The following is a 24660-nucleotide window of genomic DNA, read 5'->3' as shown; positions in this document are numbered from 1 at the left end:
TCTATATGATTCTTGTTGGGCTTTACTGAGCTGTACAAATTTGGGTAATACTCTGCAAACACAGCATTAATCTTGGACTAATCATATGTGATAGTCCCATCCTTTTCTGTCACGTAATGAATTTTATTAACTGTCTGTTTCTCTTTTAATTCATGTGGAAGAGTTTGGAGTGCTAAATGCTTGCCTCGTGGTACTTCTGTTTAACACACAACAGAGATTTGGCAATCTTATATGAGCCCAGTGCTTCTAGTTCCTTACATTTATTATCTAAAAGTCTTAAAAACTTTGAGGAGCCAGAGCATTTGTGTTTTATTTCCACGGATTCAATCTCTTGTAAGAGACCTTGCCTAATTGGATCAGTCCGCCTTTTATACGTAGCAGATTCTACAATGCCTTTGCCCCTCACTGTTGCTTTTATAGCATCCCAGATTGTGGTGAAGCTCATTCTTGGGGTTATATTTATATCAAAACACTCCTTTATGGCTGCTGAAATTGATTCTACTGAGAGTTGTTTCAAAAGTAGTACTGGATCTAGATGCCGCACTGGATGAAATGGACCTTTAGTTTTAATTTACAATCTCACCTCTATCATAACATGTTCTGTATAAAGGATAACTATCTGCCCATGTGAGTTCCTAGGCGGGCAGAGATTAGTACATAGCCCAGCTGAGACTATAACTAATAACTCAGAAAAATATGTGTGAATAAGTCTCTGACCCTCTGATTTACATGTCTCCATGCATCAACCAAATGTTAAAGGATTGGAGCAGTACTCTTGCCTTGCTAGGCTCCCACTGGGACAGGGGAATTTTTATGCAGTGCTTTGCTGCATATTACAAAATTAAGATCTTCTGCTATTATCAATGGCCCTCTAGTAAATTTAATTAACTTATGAAGGGTCTTGTCTAAAAAATATAGTATTGATTTGAGTATTTTATTTGAAACCTGTTAAAACAGTCTGCCCATAGACCAGGATGTTCTGAGGTCAAGGTACTGTACACATACTACAAAAGTTGGATTCTTTTTACAGTCATACCTCAGGTTACATACGCTTCAGGTTGCGTTTTTTCAGGTTGCGGACTGCCCAAAACTGGAAGTACCGAAATGGGTTACTTCCGGATTTCAGCAGTTGTGCATGCGCAGAAGCGGTTAATCGCACTTTGCGCATGCGCAGACGCGCCAAATTGCAACCCGCACATGCGCAGACATGCCATTGCGGGTTGCGGACACTGTGGGTTGTGAAAGTGCACCCCACACGGATCACGTTCGCAACCCAAGCGTCCACTGTATATTACATTGACAGCAATGGTTTTCCCCAAAGAATATTGAAAAAATGTTTGGTGAGTATGTTGAGACTTTGGTCCCTAATATCCGTTGCAAAACAACAGTATCCACTGTTTCACAGAAAGAGGGAATGGTTGCTGAAGCAGCTTTGTGTGGAAAGAATCGGAGGCTCCCTTTCAAAATAATACAAACCTACCAATGCTTGTAGTGAGCCCTCCGAAATTATGATAATCAGCCCTCTCTCTCTATAGCTAGGACTGTTCAAAACTAAGCACATCTTCATAGAAACAAAACTCATATCACTCCTGAGCTTATGTCACATTCAAAGTGTCCATTTTCTTATCATGCATGTTGTATTTGAGTTACTCTTCAGTAATAATAATAATAATAATAATAATAATAATAATAATAATATATAAAAAATTAATATATACCCCGCCCTCCCCAGCCAAGGCTGGGCTCAGGGAGGCTAACAAGCAATAATAAAAACAAGTTGCGCTGTCATAGGCCCTGTGCCCAGATAGTACCTTCTCACTTTTTCTCTGTTGGGAGCTATAGCTTTTCCCTGATGTTACTGTGGGACATGCAACCATGCACTGTCAAATATATGGGTACTGAGTAGGATCAAGGCAGCTGAAAAATCCCAGGGGTCTGTACCACTGATACTGGGTGCAAAGAAAAAGTGTTTGCAGTCCTACAGTGAAAAGTAACAAGATGTTCTCCTAAATACGACAACTGAATTTCTCTAGGATGCCCGTGTTTTCTCAACAAAAGAAAACTGCTGAGTTCTTTGAATAGTTCCCCAAAGTTTTACCCTACCAGTATTGTGCTTCACCTAATGATAACCTTTTTCACAGCCTTTTTCATTCCGTCACTACTTCCACTGCAGCTGCCTTGTGATTTTCTTCTCTCTCTCTCTTTCTCCATCTCTCCTACATATCAAAGGTCTGCTTAGACGGTCTTTACACTGGAGATTTGGGCCATGACAAATATTACCTTGTTGGGCTTCCTTGTGGCCAGAGCCTGTACTAAAAACTCTGAACAAAGCGGCCCTTGAAGCCGTTCAGTTTCAAAAGGGTTTACAAAGCCCACTGGGCCTCCCAGCTTATTTTGCAACAAGTCATATCCCATGAAGAAATTCACTTCTGTATAACACAAAAACAGAGTCAGATTAAAGAAGAAGAAAGGAAGAAAGAAAAATCCCCTGCTGATCTGTCTGGCCAGAATCATGTCTTCTACCGCTCATAACCTTTAAAGAAATGATCTTCTAGAGATATATGACCCTAATACATCACCAAACTCCAGTGTTCTCATGATACTCTATTCTTAAAAATATGACAGATGACAGATGAAGCAACAGGGAATGCTTTTCTTTCCATCAGTGTGTGTATGTGTGTGTGTTATCCACAGTTTTAAAATGCGAAGGGCAGGTATGTGTTACAGTGTCTTTTTGGGGTCCTGGGCATTATTTTCTTCAGTACTTTTTTCCTCCCCGTTCTGACCTCGAAATACTGAAACATTTTAGTGAGTTATAAATTATACCGTAGATTTAAACACAAGGAAAAACATGTCAAGGAGGTTCTTTGTTGCCTTTGCATAAAATTGTGAACCTCTGCCCAAAGAGCTTGAAAAGCAACAGCAAAATAAAAATAGTAGCCCAAAGAAAGTAGCTGCAATCTGTTTTCTATTACAAAATTATCTAAACAAGGAGGCCTCCAGACACTGCTGCCTTAAAGTACTTGCAGCTAGAATAAGAGCTGACCCTGGCTTTATTTTCTTTCTGTGATCTTGCCTGTGCTACGTATTAGCAAATATTACAAAGGAGAGAAAACAGCTTAGGCAGACCTGTGTAAACAAAGTTGTAAAAGTGGTATGTCAGTTTTCCTGGAGAAAAAACAAAACAAGATCCATGCAGGTCTGCCAAAATGCTACCTTTTTAGGCAATATACTACAGCTTTAAGGCTGACCTAATTTCCTAAAGCCACTGGGTCAAATCTATCACTTCTGTATTGCACTTCCATTCAAATAAGTGGCATCACACCCTTTCTTCACTAATGAAGACCACTGAATGTGGGTGGCAATTACGATAAACACGATAACCCTCTAACATTATCAACATATTTAAACATAAATCTTCTCTACAGCCTTCAAAAAAGGCAACCAGAAGACTCCTTAATACATGGTCAAATTTTATTTGTCTTACTTTTGGGATTTTCAGATGGTACTTATTTCCCACTCTCCAGCAACTACACTGCAGACCTAGTCCTATTCAGGGCCATCTTAAGCATACCCGGCGCCGTGGTGCAAAGATCCCTCCGGTGCCCCCACCCTGTTTCCCAGAGTTGTTGGCTTTTCCCCAAGCCTCTGTGGGGATCACTCTCCTCCCGCAGGGGCTTGGGAAAGAAGCTGCAAATCCACCAGCCATATGGTTGATGGGGTGCAACTGGCAGGCGTGCAGGAGGGAAAAGGGAGGCCGCCGGCAAAGCTGCGAAGCTCCCCCACTCGCTGGGGCGCCCCCTGAGAGGTCGGCGCACTGGCACAGTGCACCAGTAAGCCCAATGGGAAAGACGGCTCTGGCCCTATTTCACTGCCATGGCATACAGTCATACCTTGGATTAAATATGCTTCGGGTTGAGCGTTTTCAGGTTACGTTCCGCAGCGACCCGGAAGTAACAGAACATGTTACTTCCAGGTTTCATTGCTCGTGCATACACAGACGCTCAAAACGACGTCACACGCATGCGCAGAGAATCGTGACCCGCGCAGACGTGCAGTTGCGGGTTGCATTCTACTCAGGATGCGAACGGGGCTCTGGAACAGATCCCTTTCGCATCCAGAGGTACCACTGTATTAGAATCAGTTTGCTTTCATTATGTAGCTGTGGATTACAGAGTAGCGCCAATACAGAGGGGCACTGCCTGTGCAAAAGTTCCTATGCATACCAATGCTCTCAGCTGGCGGCTTCAAGTCATGCTGATGGTTTATGTCAAATACGAGTGCCTTTAATTAGTCCAGTTACCCCAGCAAGAGTAAAATACAGCTGCAATTGCTACTGCCTCTTGAGAAACTGACTTCATTCTGAAAATAAAATCCATTGCAGCGTGTCCATTTGACAACAGATGCAGGCAGTCCCAGCAACAGAGGGTGTTTCCACACCTACCCAGTGACATTGTGGGTGTGCATATGCCAAAATTGCAAGCACCACTTCCTTCTGCATTCACCTGGGGAATGTGCAGGGAGGAAAAGGAGTAATTAAGGGCAGGGTTTTCAAACATCTATCATGTAACCACACCCTCCCTTGTGGACAGCAGGATCTAGAATCAATCTAGATGGAATACAACGTGCTAAGGACGAACATGAATGGTTCTGGATTGGGGGGGAGCCTTACATTTTTGTCCTACATACGTGTCAGGGGCTCAGGAGCAGAGGCACAGGGAAGATGGGAGATGGAGAGTGAGAGCGAGGAATCAGAGGGCAGTGTAGGAGGAGACAGTGGTCCGAGGGATTCCATAAGCCTCTCCAGCGAATCGGAAGATTCACAGAAGGGAGCGCCAGTGGCCAGGGGTAGGGGGGTCCCAAGGGGAACGCCCCAGGAGCAAGGGGGGAGCAGGGACTCCCAGAGTAGTGGTTGGAGATCAGGACCAGCTTCCCCACCAGAGCAGAGTGGGGGGGAAGGGTCCCAGGCATCGGGACCAGTACTTCCCCCACCAGGGAGAGAAGACGAGGCAGAGCTGACCACGCCTTCCTCGGAGAGTCGTACAACGGAGGGGAGGTCAGATCCGGCCAGTGTCACGGAAGAGGGAAGCAGTGATAGAAGCAGTGTAACGGTTAGGAGAAAGGTCACTGGGTTGGCGCAAGAAGCAAGTTCAAATGTACAGGAGCGCGGGACAGCAGAGAGTGAGGATTGGGAACCGGGTCCTAAAGCACGCCGGAGGCAAGGGGAGGAGCTAAGCGACTCAGCGTCGGAAGAGTCCAGGAAGGGCAATGCCCCAGAGGGCAGGAGGACCCAGAGGAGGAGAGAGCAGCGCAGAAGGTGGAGCAGGGCTAGGATCTTAAACTGGTGCGGAAGGGGAAGTGATTCAGATAGGACTTCGCCGATCTAGAGTCTAGACGTAGGGTTGCACGCTCTGGCTTTAAAATGGAAACTATACTTCAATAAAGACTTTTGTACATAATATCAGCCGGGCGTTGGTTCTCTGTGAGCTGGGACCTAGAGGCAGCCCTGACAATACGGGTTGGTGTGTATGAAGCCAGAGTCACTTGTGGGGTGTTCTGGCTCAGGTGATACAATAATTTGACCAGCGTTGGGTGCTAAGCATCTTGACTTTGGGGAGCAGAGATCTGCTGCTCTGTCTCGGGCACCAAAATGTAATGGGGCAGCCTTGGCTTCCACATAGAATCATAGAGTTGGAAGAGACCACAAGGGCCATCGAGTCCAACCCCCTGCCAAGCAGGAAACACCATCAGAGCACTCCTGACATATGGTTGTCAAGCCTCTGCTTAAAGACCTCCAAAGAAGGAGACTCCACCACACTCCTTGGCAGCAAATTCCACTGTCAAACAGCTCTTACTGTCAGGAAGTTCTTCCTAATGTTTAGGTGGAATCTTCTTTCTTGTAGTTTGGAACCATTGCTCCGTGTCCGCTTCTCTGGAGCAGCAGAAAACAACCTTTCTCCCTCCTCTATGTGACATCCTTTTATATATTTGAACATGGCTATCATATCACCCCTTAACCTCCTCTTCTCCAGGCTAAACATGCCCAGCTCCCTTAGCCGTTCCTCATAAGGCATCGTTTCCAGGCCTTTGACCATTTTGGTTGCCCTCCTCTGGACACGTTCCAGTTTCTCAGTGTCCTTCTTGAACTGTGGTGCCCAGAACTGGACACAGTACTCCAGGTGAGGTCTGACCAGAGCAGAATACAGTGACACTATTACTTCCCTTGATCTAGATGCTATACTCCTATTGATGCACATTGATCCTATTGATCCTCCTCCACAGCCTTTAACTCCAGTGCCCTCATCAAGAAATCAGGATGGTGGTTCCTCCAGATCCTAGTTGCTCATACCATGAGCTCCAGTTTGACCATTACCCAATTCCTATGGTTATAATTATTATCATATAAAAACCTTTTGAAGAGTTATTTTTGTAGCAATGTGCTAGAACCAGAACATACAAGGCTGCTTCCATCAGCTCATAGACCACATTCATTGCTACTGAGTAGTAAGTCACATAAACGTTTTGTTCCCCGTAATGGGTTTACTTATTGGAATAAACATATTGCATTATGTCCGAGAAGATAATAATAAGCTTTTGAAAAATCTTAACCCAGCAGGGCCAGAATGATTTAAAAAAAACAACCAGCTCCTATTCCTACTTCTGCACTCCAGCACATAAAACAGATTAGGGGAAAGAGCAGAGTTTATTATCCTCAATAATAGTTGACTAGGAGCTATTCAACCAGATTGTGCTTTCTTTGCTCCCTTTTCCTCCCCCACCGGCTCTGCTGGATATAACAAAAATACCTACTTTTGACAAGTGAGCAGAGCTGACATCACACACAAAGTGGCAGAATGAAAAAGCTACAATGCACAGCTCATCTGTCATTTTGACAAAGTGACTTCTGGTCACCAGTGGGACACTGTCAAAGTCATCTGAATGGTTGGCCTCGACCACCAGCAATCCTTACAAGTCAAGAAGGGGCCTTGTGGGACTTGAAACACAACCTGCTTTGGATCTGGCTCTTGCAGTTACACCTCGTGATGGCTGTAAAAGCTGTGTGATATATCAAGTGCCATTACGATCTTTGCAAGGAGGTTACTTTCCATAGCTAGTGACAGCAGATAGCATCTTGTTAATCCAACTAATCGTCCTCAAATGCCAGGAAACGGGATTATGCATGGCTGAAAAAATCCACTCAGGAGGAAAGCCAGCTACAGATGTTTTCTCTGTTTGAAATGCCACATTCATTTGAAAAGAAGTGCACAATTCCAGGTCTGCGCTGAAATGGAATGTATAAAAGCAGGAACTCTTTGGGAAGTTTTACGAGTGAGCAGACAACTGCTCACATATACGGAGTGTGATTGCCAGGTGTATTTAAGTGTTTATAATTTTGTGACAATAACCTTAAACCCTATAACCTAAACGCCGTGACACTGGGAGAGTTTATGGTGATTGTATCTGCCATAGTCCAATTCTTCCTGCAGTCTGCAGTCAAGAGCAGCATTCCAGGAAAGTTTCCCAAGCTGAACAATGAAAGGTAAGACTCATGGAGCCTTATCCAAGCGCTACCATGGGAACAGAAGATGACATCCATTGAGAGGCAAGCACTGATGGCTGACTGATGAGGTGGGGCTGTAGCTTATGGGTAGAGCGCATGTCTTGCAAGCAAAAGCTCCAAGGTTTAATCCCTGGAACCTCAGTTATTACTGTGGTACTAGAAGTGTACCACAGCGGGTGGCGCTGTGGGTTAAACCACAGAGCCTAGGACTTGCCGATTAGAAGGTCGGCGGTTCAAATCCCCGTGACGGGGTGAGCTCCTGTTGCTCGGTCCCTGCTCCTGCCAACCTAGCAGTTCAAAAGCACGTCAAAGTGCAAGTAGATAAATAGGTACCACTCCGGCGGGAAGGTAAACGGTGTTTCCGTGCACTGCTCTGGTTCGCCAGAAGTGGCTTAGTCATGCTGGCCACATGACCCGGAAGCTGTACGCCGGCTCCTTCGGCCAATAAAGCGAGATGAGCGCCGCAACCCCAGAGTCAGTCACGACTGGACCTAATGGTCAGGGGTCCCTTTACCTTTACCTAGAAGTGTACCTAGGCTCCCTTGAGCCCTTGTCAAGGAGCTGTATCAGCACCACCAAAGCCCCCCGCCCCAGGGCGCTCTGCCCCTCCAAACCAGGCACGATTTTGGCGCCCCCACGGCCTGCTCCCTGGCTGGGGGCTAACCTGGGCAGCTCCTAGGTGTGCCCCTGTGTGGAACAGCACTTTCTGAGACCCCAGGGAACCACTTCCACTCATGGTAGACAATGCTGGGCGAGATGGGCCAATAATGTGACTCAGTACAAAACAGCTTCACTAGAAGTGTTCAACTGTATGGTAGAGTTTATGGGTCCTGTCCATCATAACAAAATCCAAGTCTTTAAAAATTGTTAGTGACATTCAAATAACAACTTTCAAATTCCTAAATATATAAAAACAGTTTATTTCATGTGTTTGTGAAATAACATTTCACAGTACTAGGAATTAAAGAGTTAGGGGTGAAGAAGTGTTCAGCAGGGATGTACCTATGCCATTGACATTGATGTGATTAAATGAAGACTTATCTACAAATACAATAAATTAATGGTTTGGACACAAAGTAGCAGGTGTTTTTTTCTCTTATTTCAAAGAGGCTTTTGCACTCTGTCCATCTGGTGGCAGAATTCCTCTGCCTTGAACTTCTGAATGATGGAAGACCCTCCAGATAACTTCTCAGAGAAGAGGCCCAAAGGGTTGAGTAGTTGGGGGTACCACTGGTACATCATGGGGTCAGGGGTTGGATTCATGCAAGTAAAAGGAAAAAAAATGTTAAGTGGGATGTGGGGTTGATAACCAAATTGTCAACTAGATTGGCCTGGGATCAGATCCAGCAATGCTCCTCTGTGCTCTACCCCTCCTTTTAAATTATTATTATTATTATTATTATTAATAATAATAATATATTCTTTAAAAACAAAAATAAACAGCAACGATTATTTGGGTTAAGCCTACAAGCAGTACTTGCTAAGAAGGACGGGAAACATCCAAAGCTGAAGGACAGCATTGCTATTTTAATTACATTAAAATAAAAACACCAGAACAGTGGCAGTTTCTATAGTCTTGAAATGCAAACATTTCATACAAGCTATTTTTATTTTTATGGTGCCTTTTTAAGTTTAAACATGAATTCCTTTACATATCCACCTCCAGAATTGAATATTAAAACATTATGGGAAACTAAAAATAAGAGGGGTCCCTCCCCCCTTTTTAAAGAAAAATGACTATTTTTATATAGCAACATCGGCAGAATACCAGATATCCTGCAACTGAATTACAAGATCGTAATTTTTAAAAAGTCTATTAGCAACTCAATAGAAGAAACTTGAAAGCTTATAAAGGAATATGCACAGGTAACAGTATGCTTTTAAAACTGAATTTTGATATTGAACCTTCTCTTTAACAACACTGCTCTTATTGGCAATAAAGGGGGGAAATCCATTTCTTTCTTTAGCACAGACCCAGACCCATTTTGCATATAAAGCAGAAACATTCCAGAGACATTTTCAACCTAAATTACACTTTCCCCATTTAGTTTATGGTATTTGGTGGAGTGCCCTTTACAAATTTTTATTATTTATTCATTTTAACTATGTGTTTTTGTATTGAGATTTCTGGAGCTCTTAATTATGCCAAAGCAAAGCCTTTGGCACTTTCCAGCTTGCAGTAAGTGCAGCACTGATGTGCTAACACTACTACAGTATTGGTTCTCTTTCGGCAGAGTGATGTCAAAATCTGTAATCAATGCAGACTTCCAAACATTGTATTGGTTCTCATTATGATCAATTAAATGTGAAACGCATTTGAAAAATAGATTGTTCCCAGCCTGTGAAATACAGCCCTGAGTGGCTGGAGTAACCCAGTCAGATGGGTAGTAAGCAAGCAAACAAATGTATGAATGAATGATACAGGATAAAGGTGGCGCTGTGGTCTAAACCACTGAGCCTCTTGGGCTTGCCAATCAGAAGGTTGGTGGTTCGAATCCCCGCAACAGGGTGAGCTTCTATTGCTCTGTCCCAGCTTCTGCCAACCTAGCAATTCAAAAGCACACCAGTACAAGTAGATAAATAGATACCACTGTGGTGGGAAGGTAAATGGCGTTTCTGTGCGCTCTGGCTTCTGTCACGGTGTTCTGTTGCACCAGAAGCGGTTTAGTCATGCTTGCCACATGACCCGGAAAGCTGTCTGTGGAAAATACCAGCTCCCTTGGTCCTTTACCTTACCATTTTACCTATATAATGACTGTTATTATTTCTGTATTTCTGTGTCATTTCTGTTAGTTACAAAATCATTTATGTTACAAGGACCATTTCTCAAAATTATTTCACTCCAGAAATCCATATGTACTCTGATCTTCACATGAGAGTTAAATTTACAAGGCAGATATTGGGGCTTTCTCCTAGGACTCTGTTGGCTCACCTTAGAGCCGAGTTGGGGCTCCTTTTGATAACAGCCAGAATTAATCTAGCCTACTTTAAGATACTGCCGTAGACTAAATGCCTTTGAGGATCACATCATCACCAAGCTCTGCTGGTTGGAGCAACTAAGAAGGTTGGGCACAAAAGTGTCAAGACAAGCTTAAGGCTTACAATCTCCAAAAGGATAAATATTTTTCCCTTAGCTTGTGTGATCTTAGAAAGTGGATCTTTGACCATGACACCAACCAATGCAGAACTTCCATTATTACTGCCCATTACTCTATTTATACCCTCAAAGCAAGGACAACCACTGGCCTTTCCACAATTACATAGGGTCTTTGTTGAACTTAGGTTTCAGCAGATGCCCTCAGCATCCTTAGAGGGGACATACTTTGGAATGCATTTATGGATGTAACCAGGTTGAGGATATCATGCACTATTTGTTCTCAGAGCAATCCCCCAGGAATGGATAGCTGAACTCTTAGCTGATAAATACCTACAAATTACACATCTGGTAGTCAAATTTGCTCTGGCACCTAAGCAGCTGTGCTCCAGTTATGTTAATGCATTGTAATTTCAAATTTTTATGCTGTGTAATTTTAAATTTATGTTGTGTTATTCTAATCAAATATCTTACTTTTTGCCCTGTGTTGTTCATTGTGAAGGCCTTTGGCTATATACAATAAATTGTTGTTTGAATTTATGACTGCAGTTAAGCACCTGAGGAAAGGAACTGAACTTTGTTTATTTTGCTTTCAACCAGAGAACCACCAGCATTCCGGTAATTTCTTCATCAGTTCTTCTTGCCCTGCAGCCACTGGGTCCGTTATAGAACAAAAATAACAAGTAGAGCAGTTGGAGAACTTTTACATTCTTGATTTATTTATTTATTTATTTATGCATCCTTTTAATCATTAATTCACACATACGAATTTAGCATTGGTCAATATGACAATACAAAAACATGCTTCAGGCACCTCACTACTCTAAACATGATTTCTGTCTCATGTACATTTGATGCATCTGTGAAAACATTTAAAAGGAACAGCATATGGTCCCATTTCTACTCTGGGATGCACTTACCAAATTCTGATCAAAACCTTTTTCAGCATGATGCCATAAAAGGTTACCGTTAACCACTGTGCAGGAGGGGGGAGGAGAAGAAAATTGATTGTACTTTACAGCAATAAAGGCATTTAAAGTGAGGGAAGATTAAATTCAGGTAGGCTCTTTTGGACAATGTACATCAACTCATGAAATTATATTGAATAAAACAGGTTTGAAAGTACTGTTTGATGGTTTTCTTTTAATATGCACTATTCCACAACATTTCATCTGGGCCATATTATACCTTGATACAACAAAAATTGGATCCTGATGTACTAAGATATTGCTGTTTGACATATGCCAAACAGTTGCTTTTAGACCAGACGGAGCATCACTTGCAAACGGGGTGTTGTGCAAAAGGCTTGTAACAGGTATGTAGAGAATTCAAGACAGGTGAGCATGGGTGTTGGTCAGCAATATCTGTTTATGTGTTTATTTACTCATTTATTGACATTAGATGCGAAGAATTTTAGGTTTCCTTCACTACACCTCTTCATTCTCTCAAGCAAGGTAGAACCCAATTCTTATAACACTGAGCTTCACATAATTTTTATAACTGCAAGGTCAGATTCTACATGGCACATTTGGATATAGAAATGGAAATTTAAACTACAGAATGATGTTTCATGCTGAATAAAACTCATGCCAAGCAAAGCTCCAATTTCTCGTTTCCTGAGTGCCTGTCTCCCAACTTTTCTCATGTTTCCAACGCCAGATTACACTTTCTGGCTCACATTGGTTTCCTTCTGTTCCACATTTAGGTGATAAAAGGTTGAGAACTACAATTACTGCTGCTCAGGTACACTTGGCAGGCTTTAGGTTTGGCTGGGTGGGGGGACTGGTATGGATGTCATTTGTCAAGGTCATTACTCTGGCTTTTATCAACTGTTACTTCACTCATAGTTTTCAAAAGTACTACACAACAACACACACACACATATACAAAACAGAATTTAAAACCTATCTACATTCCTAGAAGACTTGATTCAGCGTAGAGCTGTTTTAGCAGGATAATTAAGAAATGAGAAATCAGCTCTTGCGATGATTGGCTTGTAAAGACTTATGGCTACATCTCCAAAATATAGCAAGAGATCAATGTCAGATCACCTGCTTTTTTTTTTATTATTATTATTATCTCACTGAGATAATAAATCCCTGTGTGAGCTGTATCACATCCGACTCCAGGTAGGGGATCAAATGACTAAACACACTTCCATTTAAAACCTCCCTCCCTGTGCTCCAATAAGAGCTTTTCTCCTTGACATCAAATTTTCTGTATGGAGGGATTCATTTGTTTATTGATTCCAAGCAACAGCGCACCGAAGCTGCAGTCTTCAATGGCACAAGTCAGACAATGTTTTACCACCTCAACAGGCCAAGGTGTCAGGAGTCTAATAGAAGAAAGTCAAGGATTTCTTGCAGACAAAAGACATGTCTCTGTTCTTGCATTTAATGAACTATCAAAAGCAGCTTGTGGATCAGGTGCACTGCTTGCGTCTTTCTCATTTCCTTCTCTCCCCCTCCCCCAGGTCAGGAACAGGCCAAGGGCCTCACTTGCTCAAAATGTCTCGTCACCAACTTGACAGGGCTGTGCTACCTTATTATCAGCCTTTCTGGGCCTCCAGGTTACATTTTAGCCGTGGGTGGGTGGTGGTGTCACTTTTGAATGAAAAGCAAGCTTGGCTCCCATCCAAAGTGACCAGTCGCCATTTCAACTTAACTAAAATGCAATGCCCTAGTCTACAGATGGATGGCATGGTGGCATCAAGAGAAAAAGCGTGCCACATTGGAGGGAGGAATTAGTGACACTGTGCAGAGGGTTCCCTGGTGCAAGCCCCGGTCAATCGGTTTGTTTTTATGAATCCCCCAATGCCAAGCTCCATGGGGAGTAGTCCTAACTGAGGTATGTTTGAACATGCCTTAAAATGTTCCAATAGATTGGGTCATATTGTTCATTATGCAACATCACACACCTCTTTTGTGCCAGTACAAATCTGTGTGATGGAAGAGACTGTCAAGCATTTCCTGTCACCCATCCAGTTGCAGTAGTGTGCTTAATCTTTCCCTTTGGTTTCGTTTTAAAAACTGAAAATCCAGAAACAGCTTATGGGATGGTTATTCTTGGATCCCAGCTGCCATCTGGTAAGATGCTCCAGTCTTATGCAGACAATGACACATGGGATGAAATTATATGGTTTGTTCCACCAACACCACCCAAGCTGCAACCCTCATGACCATAATCATCTCCCAGCATTTAAAAATTCAAAATTTTTAATTCAGGCTAGGTTGATCTTGTGGGGAGCACTCAAACATTTTAAATCCTGTAATTATGCACAGATCTCATTTCAGCTCTTTCTGCTATGCTGGGGCAATTTTATGTCTTCTTTGAGATAACACTGAAGCATAACATACTTTTACAAAGAAATGCTACAATATCCCATGTGAACTATTTTCAGACATAGAAGAACCAAGCTAAATATGGTCTTCTATTGTGCTTATACCAAGATTTACCATAAAATATTCCTGTTGCTTTATCCCTTTTCTATACAGTGGTACCTCTAGTTGCGAATGGGATCCATTCTGGAGGCCCATTTGCAATGTGAAAAGCCCGCAACATGAAGCACTGTATCTGCGCAGGTGCACAGCGTGATATGGTGCTTGTGCGCATGTGTGAAGCACGATTTAGCGCTACTGCGCATGCACGAGCGGCAAAACCCGGAAGTAATCATTTCTGGTACTTCCGGGTCGCCGCGGGACGCAAGCTGAAAAAATGTAACATGAAGCAAACGTAACGTGAGGTATGACTGCATTGCAAAACTTTCATATAAAACAGGTCCCTACATAATGCCATGGCAAAATGAGAGTTTCCTTCAAATTCCCAAGTCTGTGGCCTGGTTTAGATGTGCAGGCCCATCACTTGATGATTTTGTACTTGATGACTGGCATGTGAATGCAGGAACTGACTCTATTGAATAACATTGTTTCTGAGCTAACATGAAAGTCCTATCTTTAGACATTAAAAAGGTTACAAGTAATATACCAGTCACAAATCAAAAGTCATTAGTTGATGTTAAAATCATAAAGTAATAAATGCGAACCTGTCCTGCCTCATCTAAATCCTCACATATCACAGCCTAAAATGAAGAAGCGCCCTTAGTTATGCAGCCTTCCATTAAGGCAGTGTTTCCCAACCTTTTTTGGGCAAAGGCACACTTGTTTCATGAAAAAAATCTCGAGGCACACCACCATTAGAAAATGTTTAAAAAATTAACTCTGTGCCTATATTGACTATATATACAGTGGTGCCCCGCAAGACGAATGCCTCGCAAGACTGAAAACCCGCAAGATGAAAGGGTTTTCCGTTTTTTGAGGCACTTCGCAAGATGAATTTCCCGATGGGCTTGCTTCGCAAGAAGAAAGCCTATAGGGAAATCTCCAGGGACCTCTTTTAAATGCTGGCGGTGGGGAGCAAAGCCTTCCCCCCCCTCCGGCCTTCAGAAGAGGTCCAGGAAGGCCGGCGGGGGCCGAAAGGCTTTGCTCCCCACCGTCAGCATTTTAAAAGCAGTCCGGGATAGCAGGAAAGCGCTTCCCGCTATCCTGGACGGCTTTTGAAGGCAGGCGGGGGGAGCAAAGACTTTTGTTCCCCCGCCCGCCTTCAGAAGAGGTCCAGGACCTCTTCTGAAGGCTGGCGGGGGGTGAAAGTCTTTGCTCCCCCCTGCCTGCCTTCCCGGGAGAGCGGAGAAACGCAGCATGTTTCTCCGCTGTCCCGGACAGCTTTTGAAGGCAGGCAGAGGGGAGCAAAGACTTTCGCCCCCCGCCCGCCTTCAGAAGAGGTCCAGGACCTCTTCTGAAGTCGGGCGGGGGGCAAAAGTCCTTGCTCCCCCCCTGCCTGCCTTCCCGGGAGAGCGGAGAAAAGCAGCGTGTTTCTCCGCTGTCCTGGACGGCTTTTGAAGGCAGGCGGGGGGAGCAAAGACTTTCGCCCCCCGCCCGCCTTCAGAAGAGGTCCAGGACCTCTTCTGAAGGCTGGCGGGGGGCAAAAGTCTTTGCTCCCCCTGCCTGCCTTCCCGGGAGAGCGTAGAAACGCAGCACGTTTCTCCTCTGTCCCGGACGGCTTTTGAAGGGGGGGAGCAAAGACTTTCCGCTCTCCCGGGAAGGCAGGCACGGGGGAGCAAAGACCTTTGCCCCCCGCCCGCCTTCAGAAGAGGCCCTGGACCTCTTCTGAAGGCGGGCGGGGGGCGAAAGTCTTTGCTCCCCTCTGCCTGCCTTCAAAAGCTGTCCGGGACAGCGGAGAAACACGCTGCGTTTCTCCGCTCTCCCGGGAAGGCAGGCAGGGGGGAGCAAAGAGGTCCTGGACCTCTTCTGAAGGCGGGCGGGGGGCAAAAGTCTAATTCTAATTTCAATGAGTGTGCCCTCCCACGGCACACCAGGCAACGTCTCGCGGCACACTAGTGTGCCGCGGAACACCGGTTGGGAAACACTGCATTAAGGCACCTGTGAAGTCTTAGAAACCTTAATCCTGCATTTCAATCACAACAGCTGAAACTTGTAGGCTATGCGATGCGGTTCTGGAACTTTTCATCTGTGGATGGAAGATGAGTTGTGTTGTTTTCAAAACCCTCACTTCTTTAGATCTCCATTCTCCACATCTCATGATACTACAACTTCGGGCCACCCAGTGAAGATGAATGTTCCAAGATTCAAGACAAAAAAAGTACTTCATACATCACCTAGTGTGGAATTTGCCCCCACAAGATACAGTGACAGCCACCAACTTTAAAAGAGGATTAAACAAATTTATGGAGGAGAGGCCTGTCAATGGCTACTAACCATAATGGCTATGCTCTCCCACCACTTTCGAAGGCACGTAAGGAAAGATAAGGCCTTAATTCACTACCACCCCAAGGCATAATGGGGATAACGGTACTTTTGGGTCATTGCCCATAACTGGAAGCTTGGGAGATTCATGGGGCCTGGTCTGTGCATCACGATGTATGCTGGACGATGGGGTGCAGGTGCACAATATGGGTTTCACTAACCTAAGACTCACTTAGCCAGTGGCGTAGCGTGGGGGGTGCAGGGGGGCCGGCCGCACCGGGCGCAACATCTGGGGTTAGGGCAAATCCACGGGTTAGGGGGTGCAAATCCATGGGTTAGGGGGCGCAAATCCATGGGTTAGGGGGCACAAATCCACGGGTTAGGGGGCGCAAATTACTTGCCTTGCCCCGGGTGCTGACAACCCATGCTACGCCACTGCACTTAGCAAGGGGGAGACCTTCTCCCAATCCTTGGCTGTGGGGCAAATAATGTGCCAGCTTATATGCCCAGAAGTGAGGGATGCTTCCCTCTTTAATTCCCCCTGCCCACACTGAGCAAATGAGCTAATTTGTTACATTTTAATAGTTTTTTAATCGCTTAATAAGTTGCCTTGAGGATTAGGATTCCCTCTGATCTTGAAGCACGGGAAGGCAACTAAATAATAATAATAATTTATAATTAGGCATAATATTGGGATTTGTTTGATTATTGGATAATTTATATAATTTGGTTTGATTGGAAATTTTTAATAAATATTATTTTTTTTAAAAAAATAAGTTGCCTTGAGTATTCTTTCTGGGTGTGGGAACAAATGCCAGATGCTGGGAAGTACAACTGTGGGGAGTGCTGTTGCATGTAGATCCTGCTTGCGAATTCCCCATAGCCATCTGGTTGACCACTGTAAGTACAGCATGATGGATCAGATGGGCCTTTAGGCTGATCTAATGGGGCTCCTCTTACGTTTTTAAACCAAATATGGGCAGAGCTCAGTAGCGGCACAGCAAGGAAAGGAGGCTTAAGTTTTATATCACATTCCCAGCAAAACAGAAGGAACATCAAGAACTGGGATGGTTTCTTTGCCTCTTTCAAGGACTGAAACGATGGCACCTGAAAATCAGGCTATTTAAGATTATCATCGTCCCTCAACAATGGGACAAATTGCATGCCCGTCACAATACTACCATGATTGCAATATTTTGGAAGAAAGCCAGACAGGCTTTGCATGTCATAATGTTGCCAAAGCATGGTCATTGGATGACCAAAACTTATTTCAAAGTGGAAGTACAGAAGCCACAGGCAAAAGAATATGTGGCTCATCATACACTGAAATATAAATAAAGAGTTACATATCTGGAAAAAGTAGGTGATTTTGCATACTGCTGGCACAGAACAGGCCTGCTGTGGACCATGTGCCTGATATTAACGAGTAAAGTAGAATATTTGCACGCAGCCTCCATGCATAGTCAAATTTCACGTGATCTGTGTCGATCATGCAAGTTTTAGCTGTCTGCACAGGTCCCTGGATGCAAACACTCTGCTGTACAGATGGAAGTTGGGCATTTGGAGAAGGGGCACATTCACAGCTCCACCCTGCCCCTTCCATGCATAGAAAAGAATGAACACTGAATGCCTGCAGAGGGCAATGTCCTTCAATAGTTGTACTTTAATTCACCCATGTGCAAGTACTGTGTGAAGACAAACGTGGCTAAATACTGATGGACATAGAATAAAGAGCTCTGGAAGGCAAATAAGAATATATGTGAATAAAAAAATGAAGAATTAAGAGATGCCATTGTTACACTCCAGACTTTTGCTTCCAAATAGCCCTGGTAAAGTTATATACAGTAGTACCTCAGGTTAAGTATTTAATTCGTTCCGGAGGTCCGTACGTAACCTGAAACTGTTCTTAACCTGAAGCACCACTTTAGCTAATGGGGCCTCCCGCTGCCGCCACGCCACAATTTCTGTTCTCATCCTGAAGCAAAGTTCTTAACCTGAAGCACTATTTCTGGGCTAGCGGAGTCTGTAACCTGAAGCATATGTAACCCAAGGTACCACTGTATACCTTAGACCGGAATAAATGGTTTGGGAAGATAACAGTCTGTTTATTTATAAACATTTATTAACTGCATCATCAACAAAAAATAAATTTCTAAGAGATGTACAAAATAATATAAATCAATTATCAATAAAACATAGATAAAATGAGTAAAAATTAAAAGCAAGTATATATAATTCAGTTGTATGTTTGGATAGATTTGCTGAATTTAAAAAGTTTTCAGCCGGTGTTTAAAACAATAGCAGAGCTGATTGCTATACTGTATCTTTAACTGGTGGCTCAGAACCAACTATTGAGTTGTGGCTCACAACCCATTATTGGGTCATGGCTCAGTATAAGGTGGGTCATAACAGCTGCACTCCTGCCATACAGATATATGGTTTTAAAAAAGGTTCCCTAAATGCATGTTTGTGTTGAAAGCGGGTTCTGTGTCTGTAAAGGCTGAAGACTACTGGTCTATGGCTCCTTTCCCTGCTTTGCCTTCTTGGAACGCATTTAAGCAAATCACATCTCTCTGTACGTAAGGCTCCTTATTTGACGCAGAGTTCGTGTGAGGCTCCATTCGTCAATGTTTGTACAGTCTGAAGGGCTTGAGTGGAAGGTATTATTCAAGTACAAATCACAGCCCTTACAAAAGTACATACAGAAATGATTGTACAAACAGACGGATATGAAAGTTATACTTCCAGCTCACCAGCAGGTAACGCACAGAGACAATTCACACAACCATTTTTTACACATACCAGTCTAGACAATCCAAGTTACTTTTTAAAATCTTACAATACTGCTTTAGTACAAGTGGCAACCATCTTATAAACTACAGAATTAGCATTAGGTGTTTTCACAAATGGGACCAAAGCAGCTCTTGTTTAAACCTCTTGGTAATGAAAATATAAAACCTACATTGGCAGGGTCACATTGGAAAATGCCTCTGCAGCTTCTCTTCTGCACTAACAAGGACCAAGTACTAACAAAAATAGTGCAAAGGCAAGTGTGAAAATGCTCAAACACCTAAGTGCAACTCATTACAATCTGATGTACCTCTTTAGTGGGAGATGTTGTGCGGTTCTGTGCACATGGAATGTAACTTCTTTGTGGAATGATAGGCAATTCTGAAGATGATAAATTAGCTTGAAATCTGCTAAGTTTGGGGTTGTTTTCTTTTTAATTGAAAAGCATTAACATAATTTGCATGAAGTATGGCCACAATAACCCCAAAACAAGTTCATGGAGATGAGCCAAATTTGGTATGTAGACCTCTTGTAGCATGAAGAAGAGCTGCTGAGTTTTTGGCTGGAAGATCACAACTGGAAATGGGATCATTGTGTCAGACCTAATACCTATTTTGCTTATGAAATGACAAGTCAGTCAGAGCATTTAATGTAGAGAGACAAAGCAATGCTCTGATATCGCATTTCATACACAAAATAGTTATCAGAACTCGCATATTTGCGCTGCCCCACAAAAATAGCAGTTTATGACATCCTATTTATGACACCTTAAAGCATTTTGTGGACTCCTAAGTGCCACAAAGTGCCTTGTTCTTCCTGCAACAAGGTACCCCTCTGAAAACTGTGCATGCACATGGTTTCACCTGTTTGAATGGTGATCTGCTTTCCTTTTTCAAAAAAAGTATATGTGATACATACAGGCAGCTGTGTTGTGTTCAAATTTTATTAGGTTATGCAAGGAGTTAGTGATGGATGTACACGCAAGCCTACATTAATCCATAAAGTGAATTTAGGAGATTTTCAACTAGTGAGAGAGGAGGGCGAAGACACAAGGAAGCTTCAGACATAATTGCACTTGCTCACAGCAGGTTCCAGAATGCTGAGAACCTTAGTCCTTGCAGTAATGCTCCAGCAGGGAATTGAAACTTTGCTGCCTTCTTCCCTCTGCCTATAGAGTACTGTGAAAAATGAGGGTGTCATTTGTTCAGGAATGCTATGCAGCAGAGCCCAATATGGCTCCATCTTATACTGGGCTAGACTCTGGATGGACCAAGATAATGATCTAAAACAGACCTAGGGGCAGGCAGGCACCCAAAGTTCAGTCTATAAGCCAAAGCTCAAAAGTAAGAACAGGAGACCTTAAAATTTAAGGAAGATAGTAATGCAATTGACAGTCTCCAAACTGAAAAACATGGACAAATATAAAATAAGTAACATAATATTCAGTTGGGTGTGGGATGGGAGGGTATGTGTTAGTAGGTTAACCTTTACATACGAAAACTGAAAGGGAACTAACATTCTTATAATGCAGCAGGAAAATAGACAGGAGAAGAGCTATTCTGGGATTTTTGCAAGAAATATGGAGGACACAGTACAAAGGTTAGCAGCAGCACCTGTTTAACATTGTAACTTATCTTCATTTTATGTTTAAAAAATCCAAACTGAAGCACTAATTAGGACATTAAACATGATAAGATATGAACAACACAAGCTATATGTGATATATTCAACTGCAAATCACATGAAAAACAGCTGGCTGCAGACATCTTTGGGAAAAGGAAAACCACAGACAACTCATTATATTTCACTTTGCTCCCCACCATCCCATTTTTTCTGCCAGTTTCTCTTCCTCCTCTAAAGTTACTATCACGAACACTGATTCAAAGTTTTGATGGCTCCCTAAATAATGGCCAGGCACACCTGCCTTCACTTAACGAGACAAACTGCAGAGCTGGGCACCTTCATAATATAAATAAAATAGTGGTTTGGGGTTTTTGAAGCAACGGTGACCTATACCACCTGTCTCTTTTTCCGATCTGACAGATGGAAAACCCTTGTTTTATGACCAAAAAAACCCCAAAAAAAACCCCCACCATTCTGCAAGGTCCTGCTCTTCCCTCACTTAGATAAATGCAGTTATTCCTACTCTAGTTCCCATATGACTTTTTTGGGGGGGGGGAATCCTTTTAAAAATATCTGCTCAAATTTGTTTGTTTTCCAACTGTCAGTGATTATTTTTATGTGGCTCTGACAGTCTGGCTTGCAAAGCATTTCTACTGTGAAACTGAGATCCCTTGCAAGAATAAGGGGATATTTCCTTTGCTGCAGAATACAGGGTCATTGTTAACTACCAGGGAATCTGAACTTCCTGAACAAACAACAGCCAGTGTCATCCTTGGAGTGCAGTTTTTTGATAGAAGTATCATGTGTGCTGGCATTGTCTTTTTATTACAATATGTCTCGCCAAGAATGCAGAGCCTGAACGTATAACACACTGCATTTCGAAAGCAGACTTGGACTTCTAAACCACCTGGATTTTGTCGCAGTTACTGACCTGTTATATTTTTCATTGCATCTCTGAAGCCAATTTTTAGAACTTGGGCAGAAAATAAGCAAATAATTCCTTCTCAGCCATAAGTACAATCTCTACAAGCACAAAAACCACTTAACAGTGGCTCAGCACAATGGACATTAGAGGGGAAAAGCTTCAATCACAAATACATCCTGTAAACAAGAGCGTTCAGGTAGCCTGACAATGTCATGGGCAAAGTCAGCTGAAAGATTTGTGTCTAAGCAAAAGTCAAGGATATGATTCCAAGATTACGGACTGGAAATTAATCTCTGGCGGCACAAAGGGAAAAGATAAGGAAATTTGATTACATGAGACATTATTGTTTGATCTTATCAGTGGAATTCACACTTACCAGGCAAATGCACGTGATGCAAGGATTGTCTGTGATAAAGGGGATCTGTAGTACTTCTCCTTCATTTTCACATTTTGCAACAGAACCTGCAATAGATATTTTAAAAATTAATACTTTCTCCTTCCACTTTGCTCACGTTCAGCCTGAATTAACTATGCACAGCACTGCAGTCAAAAAATCTGTAGTCCTACACATACTTAGGATGAAACTTATGTGGAAGAAAAGCCCACTGAAATGAATAGGAGTTACTTTTAAGTAAATGGGGGTTTCCTTTGATTGAAGAAATGCAAGTATTTGGAATTATTACTATTTTGTTAAGCATTTGTACATTTTTTTTAAATTTTTGTTGTCTTACCCATCCACAAACTAAGTAGTATGGGGTGAATTAATGGTGTAAGTTGTTCCTAGGTCTCAACAGACAGGAATGTTTTTGATCCTTTGAAACTCTTTGGGAGTGTTACTTTTAAAAATGAAATTTAGACAACTTTGATAAGGACCTGATGTCTCTAGGTGGGAATTTCTCATTTACTTATGTGGATCAGATCACATAAACTCAACCCACGGGTGTCTTTGAAACCTAAAGACCAAGACTATAATCAGCATCAATTTGCTGCAAAATGAGTCCAGTGAGCAAAACCTCCCTGGAGACACACATATTCCCACACAGCCTCAAACACAATTTCATAGCGGGGCATCTCTGGAAAGCTAACACTTCTCACAATGGCTAGAAGTGGACTCAACATCTCTCTGGCCGCACCAGGTGTCAGTAAAGTGTGCCCTCCATGAAGCAAGGGGTGGAGAGGAGAGCAGCTGAGGTCCTTCACCTGCCTGAAAGGCATGCAACTTAAAGAGGTCACCTCTCCTTTTCAACATCTCCGCATCTGCTGACCAAAGTGCGGAATGCTCCCTTATCACAGCTTTGTCTGCGTGTTGATGCTGATCATCCTAAGCGAGAAGACGCAGCCTTCCTCACGCCACGCAACTGCACCCTACGGCTATCAGCCTGTCTGTACGCTCCGTTCCTCCTCCAGCTCTGCAAAGCAAGCAACGGACCTCCGAAGGCAACAGCCCTGTGGCTTGCTTTAGCTTTGCGCCAGATCCAGATCTGCTGCTCGGCTGTCTAAGGATCCTCACCTGCGAGATGCTCGCGGGGTGCGCGCCTGCGGAAGAACCTCGCCCGCCCCAGACCCGCTTTCGGCCCATTCTGACGACCCGGGAAAAAAAAAAAAAAACCCTGCCTCCATCCTGCGCGCATTCCGCCCCCGCGCGCAACTTTCGGCACGGGCGGGCAGCCTGAGCGCGTGCCGCTCCCTCCCTGCCGTACCTGTGGGGAAGGAGGAAGCCCCGGCCGTGGGCGCTGCCCCCAGGTGGTGCAGCAGGAGCCAGGCGGCGAGGGGGAGCCGCGGGGACACGGCTCGGGAGCTGCCGCTGAGGAGCCAGAGCATCGTCCCCGGGAGGAGAGGAGGAGCGGCGGCGGCGGCGGCTGCTACTGCAAAGCAGGGAGAGAAGGAGGCGGCGGCGGCGGGCAGGGAAGTTGCTGCTGGGGATGAAGAGGCGGCGGCGGCGGCGGGAGGCGGACTTCTCTCCCTCTCTGGTGCTGCTGCTGTGAGGCGCCCGCCAGCCCACCGGCCCCTCCTGAGCGGGATATGGGTGGGCGGGCGGGGTGGGTGGGTGGGGGAGAGGCGCCGGGCGAGGCGGGGCCAGGCGGCGGCGGCGGCCGCTGCCGCTGCGCGAGGGACCCCCGCCCGCCTCGTGCCCTGACAGGAGCCGCCGCGGCGCCCGCGGGCGCCCTTGACGCGGCGCCCCTCATGCCCCCTCGAGAGGCGTTGGGGGCCAGCGAGACGCCGCCGCGCCCCGCCCCTCGCGGCGGGAAAAGGCTCTGAGGAGAACCTCGCTCGCTCTCCCGCGGCGCTTTTCCTCACGTCGTTTCCCCTTGAGGGGACGGGGAGGTGAAGGGAGCCCGCCTTGCTCCTCGCACGTGGCCAGTCGTCGGTGGAGGTAGAGAAACCGCGCACATTTGATATCCATAATAATAATAATAATAATAATAATAATAATAATAATAATGGTTTGAAATTTAAGACTCCCCCCCCCCCAAGGAAAAGGCACTTTCTTGCCCTGCCCGTGGCAGCGGCGTAGCGTGGGTTGTCAGCACCCGGGGCAAGGCAAGTAATTTGCACCCCCTAACCCGGGGCAAGGCAAGTAATTTGCACCCCCTAACCCGGGGCAAGGCAAGTAATTTGCACCCCCTAACCCGGGGCAAGGCAAGTAATTTGCACCCCCTAACCCGGGGCAAGGCAAGTAATTTGCGCCCCCTAACCCGGGGCAAGGCAAGTACTTTGCGCCCCCTAACCCGGGGCAAGGCAAGTACTTTGCGCCCCCTAACCCGGGGCAAGGCAAGTACTTTGCGCCCCCTAACCCGGGGCAAGGCAAGTACTTTGCGCCCCTAACCCCGGGCAAGGCAAGTAATTTGTGCCCCCTAACCCCGGGCAAGGCAAGTAATTTGTGCCCCCTAACCCCGGGCAAGGCAAG

The 24660-nt window shown here is 44.5% G+C and overlaps 1 protein-coding gene across 1 annotated transcript in view; it reads right to left on the bottom strand.

The window, feature by feature from the left end:
• Positions 1-23794, bottom strand: part of BMPER (BMP binding endothelial regulator) — a 172573-nt gene extending 148779 nt beyond the window's left edge. The window contains exons 1-2 of the mRNA XM_081834792.1: positions 23453-23794; positions 22129-22214 (exon numbers count right to left, since the gene is read on the bottom strand). Of these exons, the coding sequence (XP_081690918.1) occupies positions 22129-22214; positions 23453-23573 (207 nt within the window). The 5' untranslated portion in view covers positions 23574-23794. The remainder of the gene's footprint in view (positions 1-22128; positions 22215-23452) is intronic.
• Between the last annotated feature and the right edge of the window lie 866 nt (positions 23795-24660).

This window comes from Podarcis erhardii, assembly GCF_964252035.2.
Source record: "Podarcis erhardii genome assembly, chromosome: 12".
Lineage (NCBI taxonomy): Eukaryota > Metazoa > Chordata > Lepidosauria > Squamata > Lacertidae > Podarcis > Podarcis erhardii.
The sequence above is the reverse complement of the archived record's forward strand: the minus strand, read 5'-3'. Positions and strand labels throughout refer to the sequence as shown.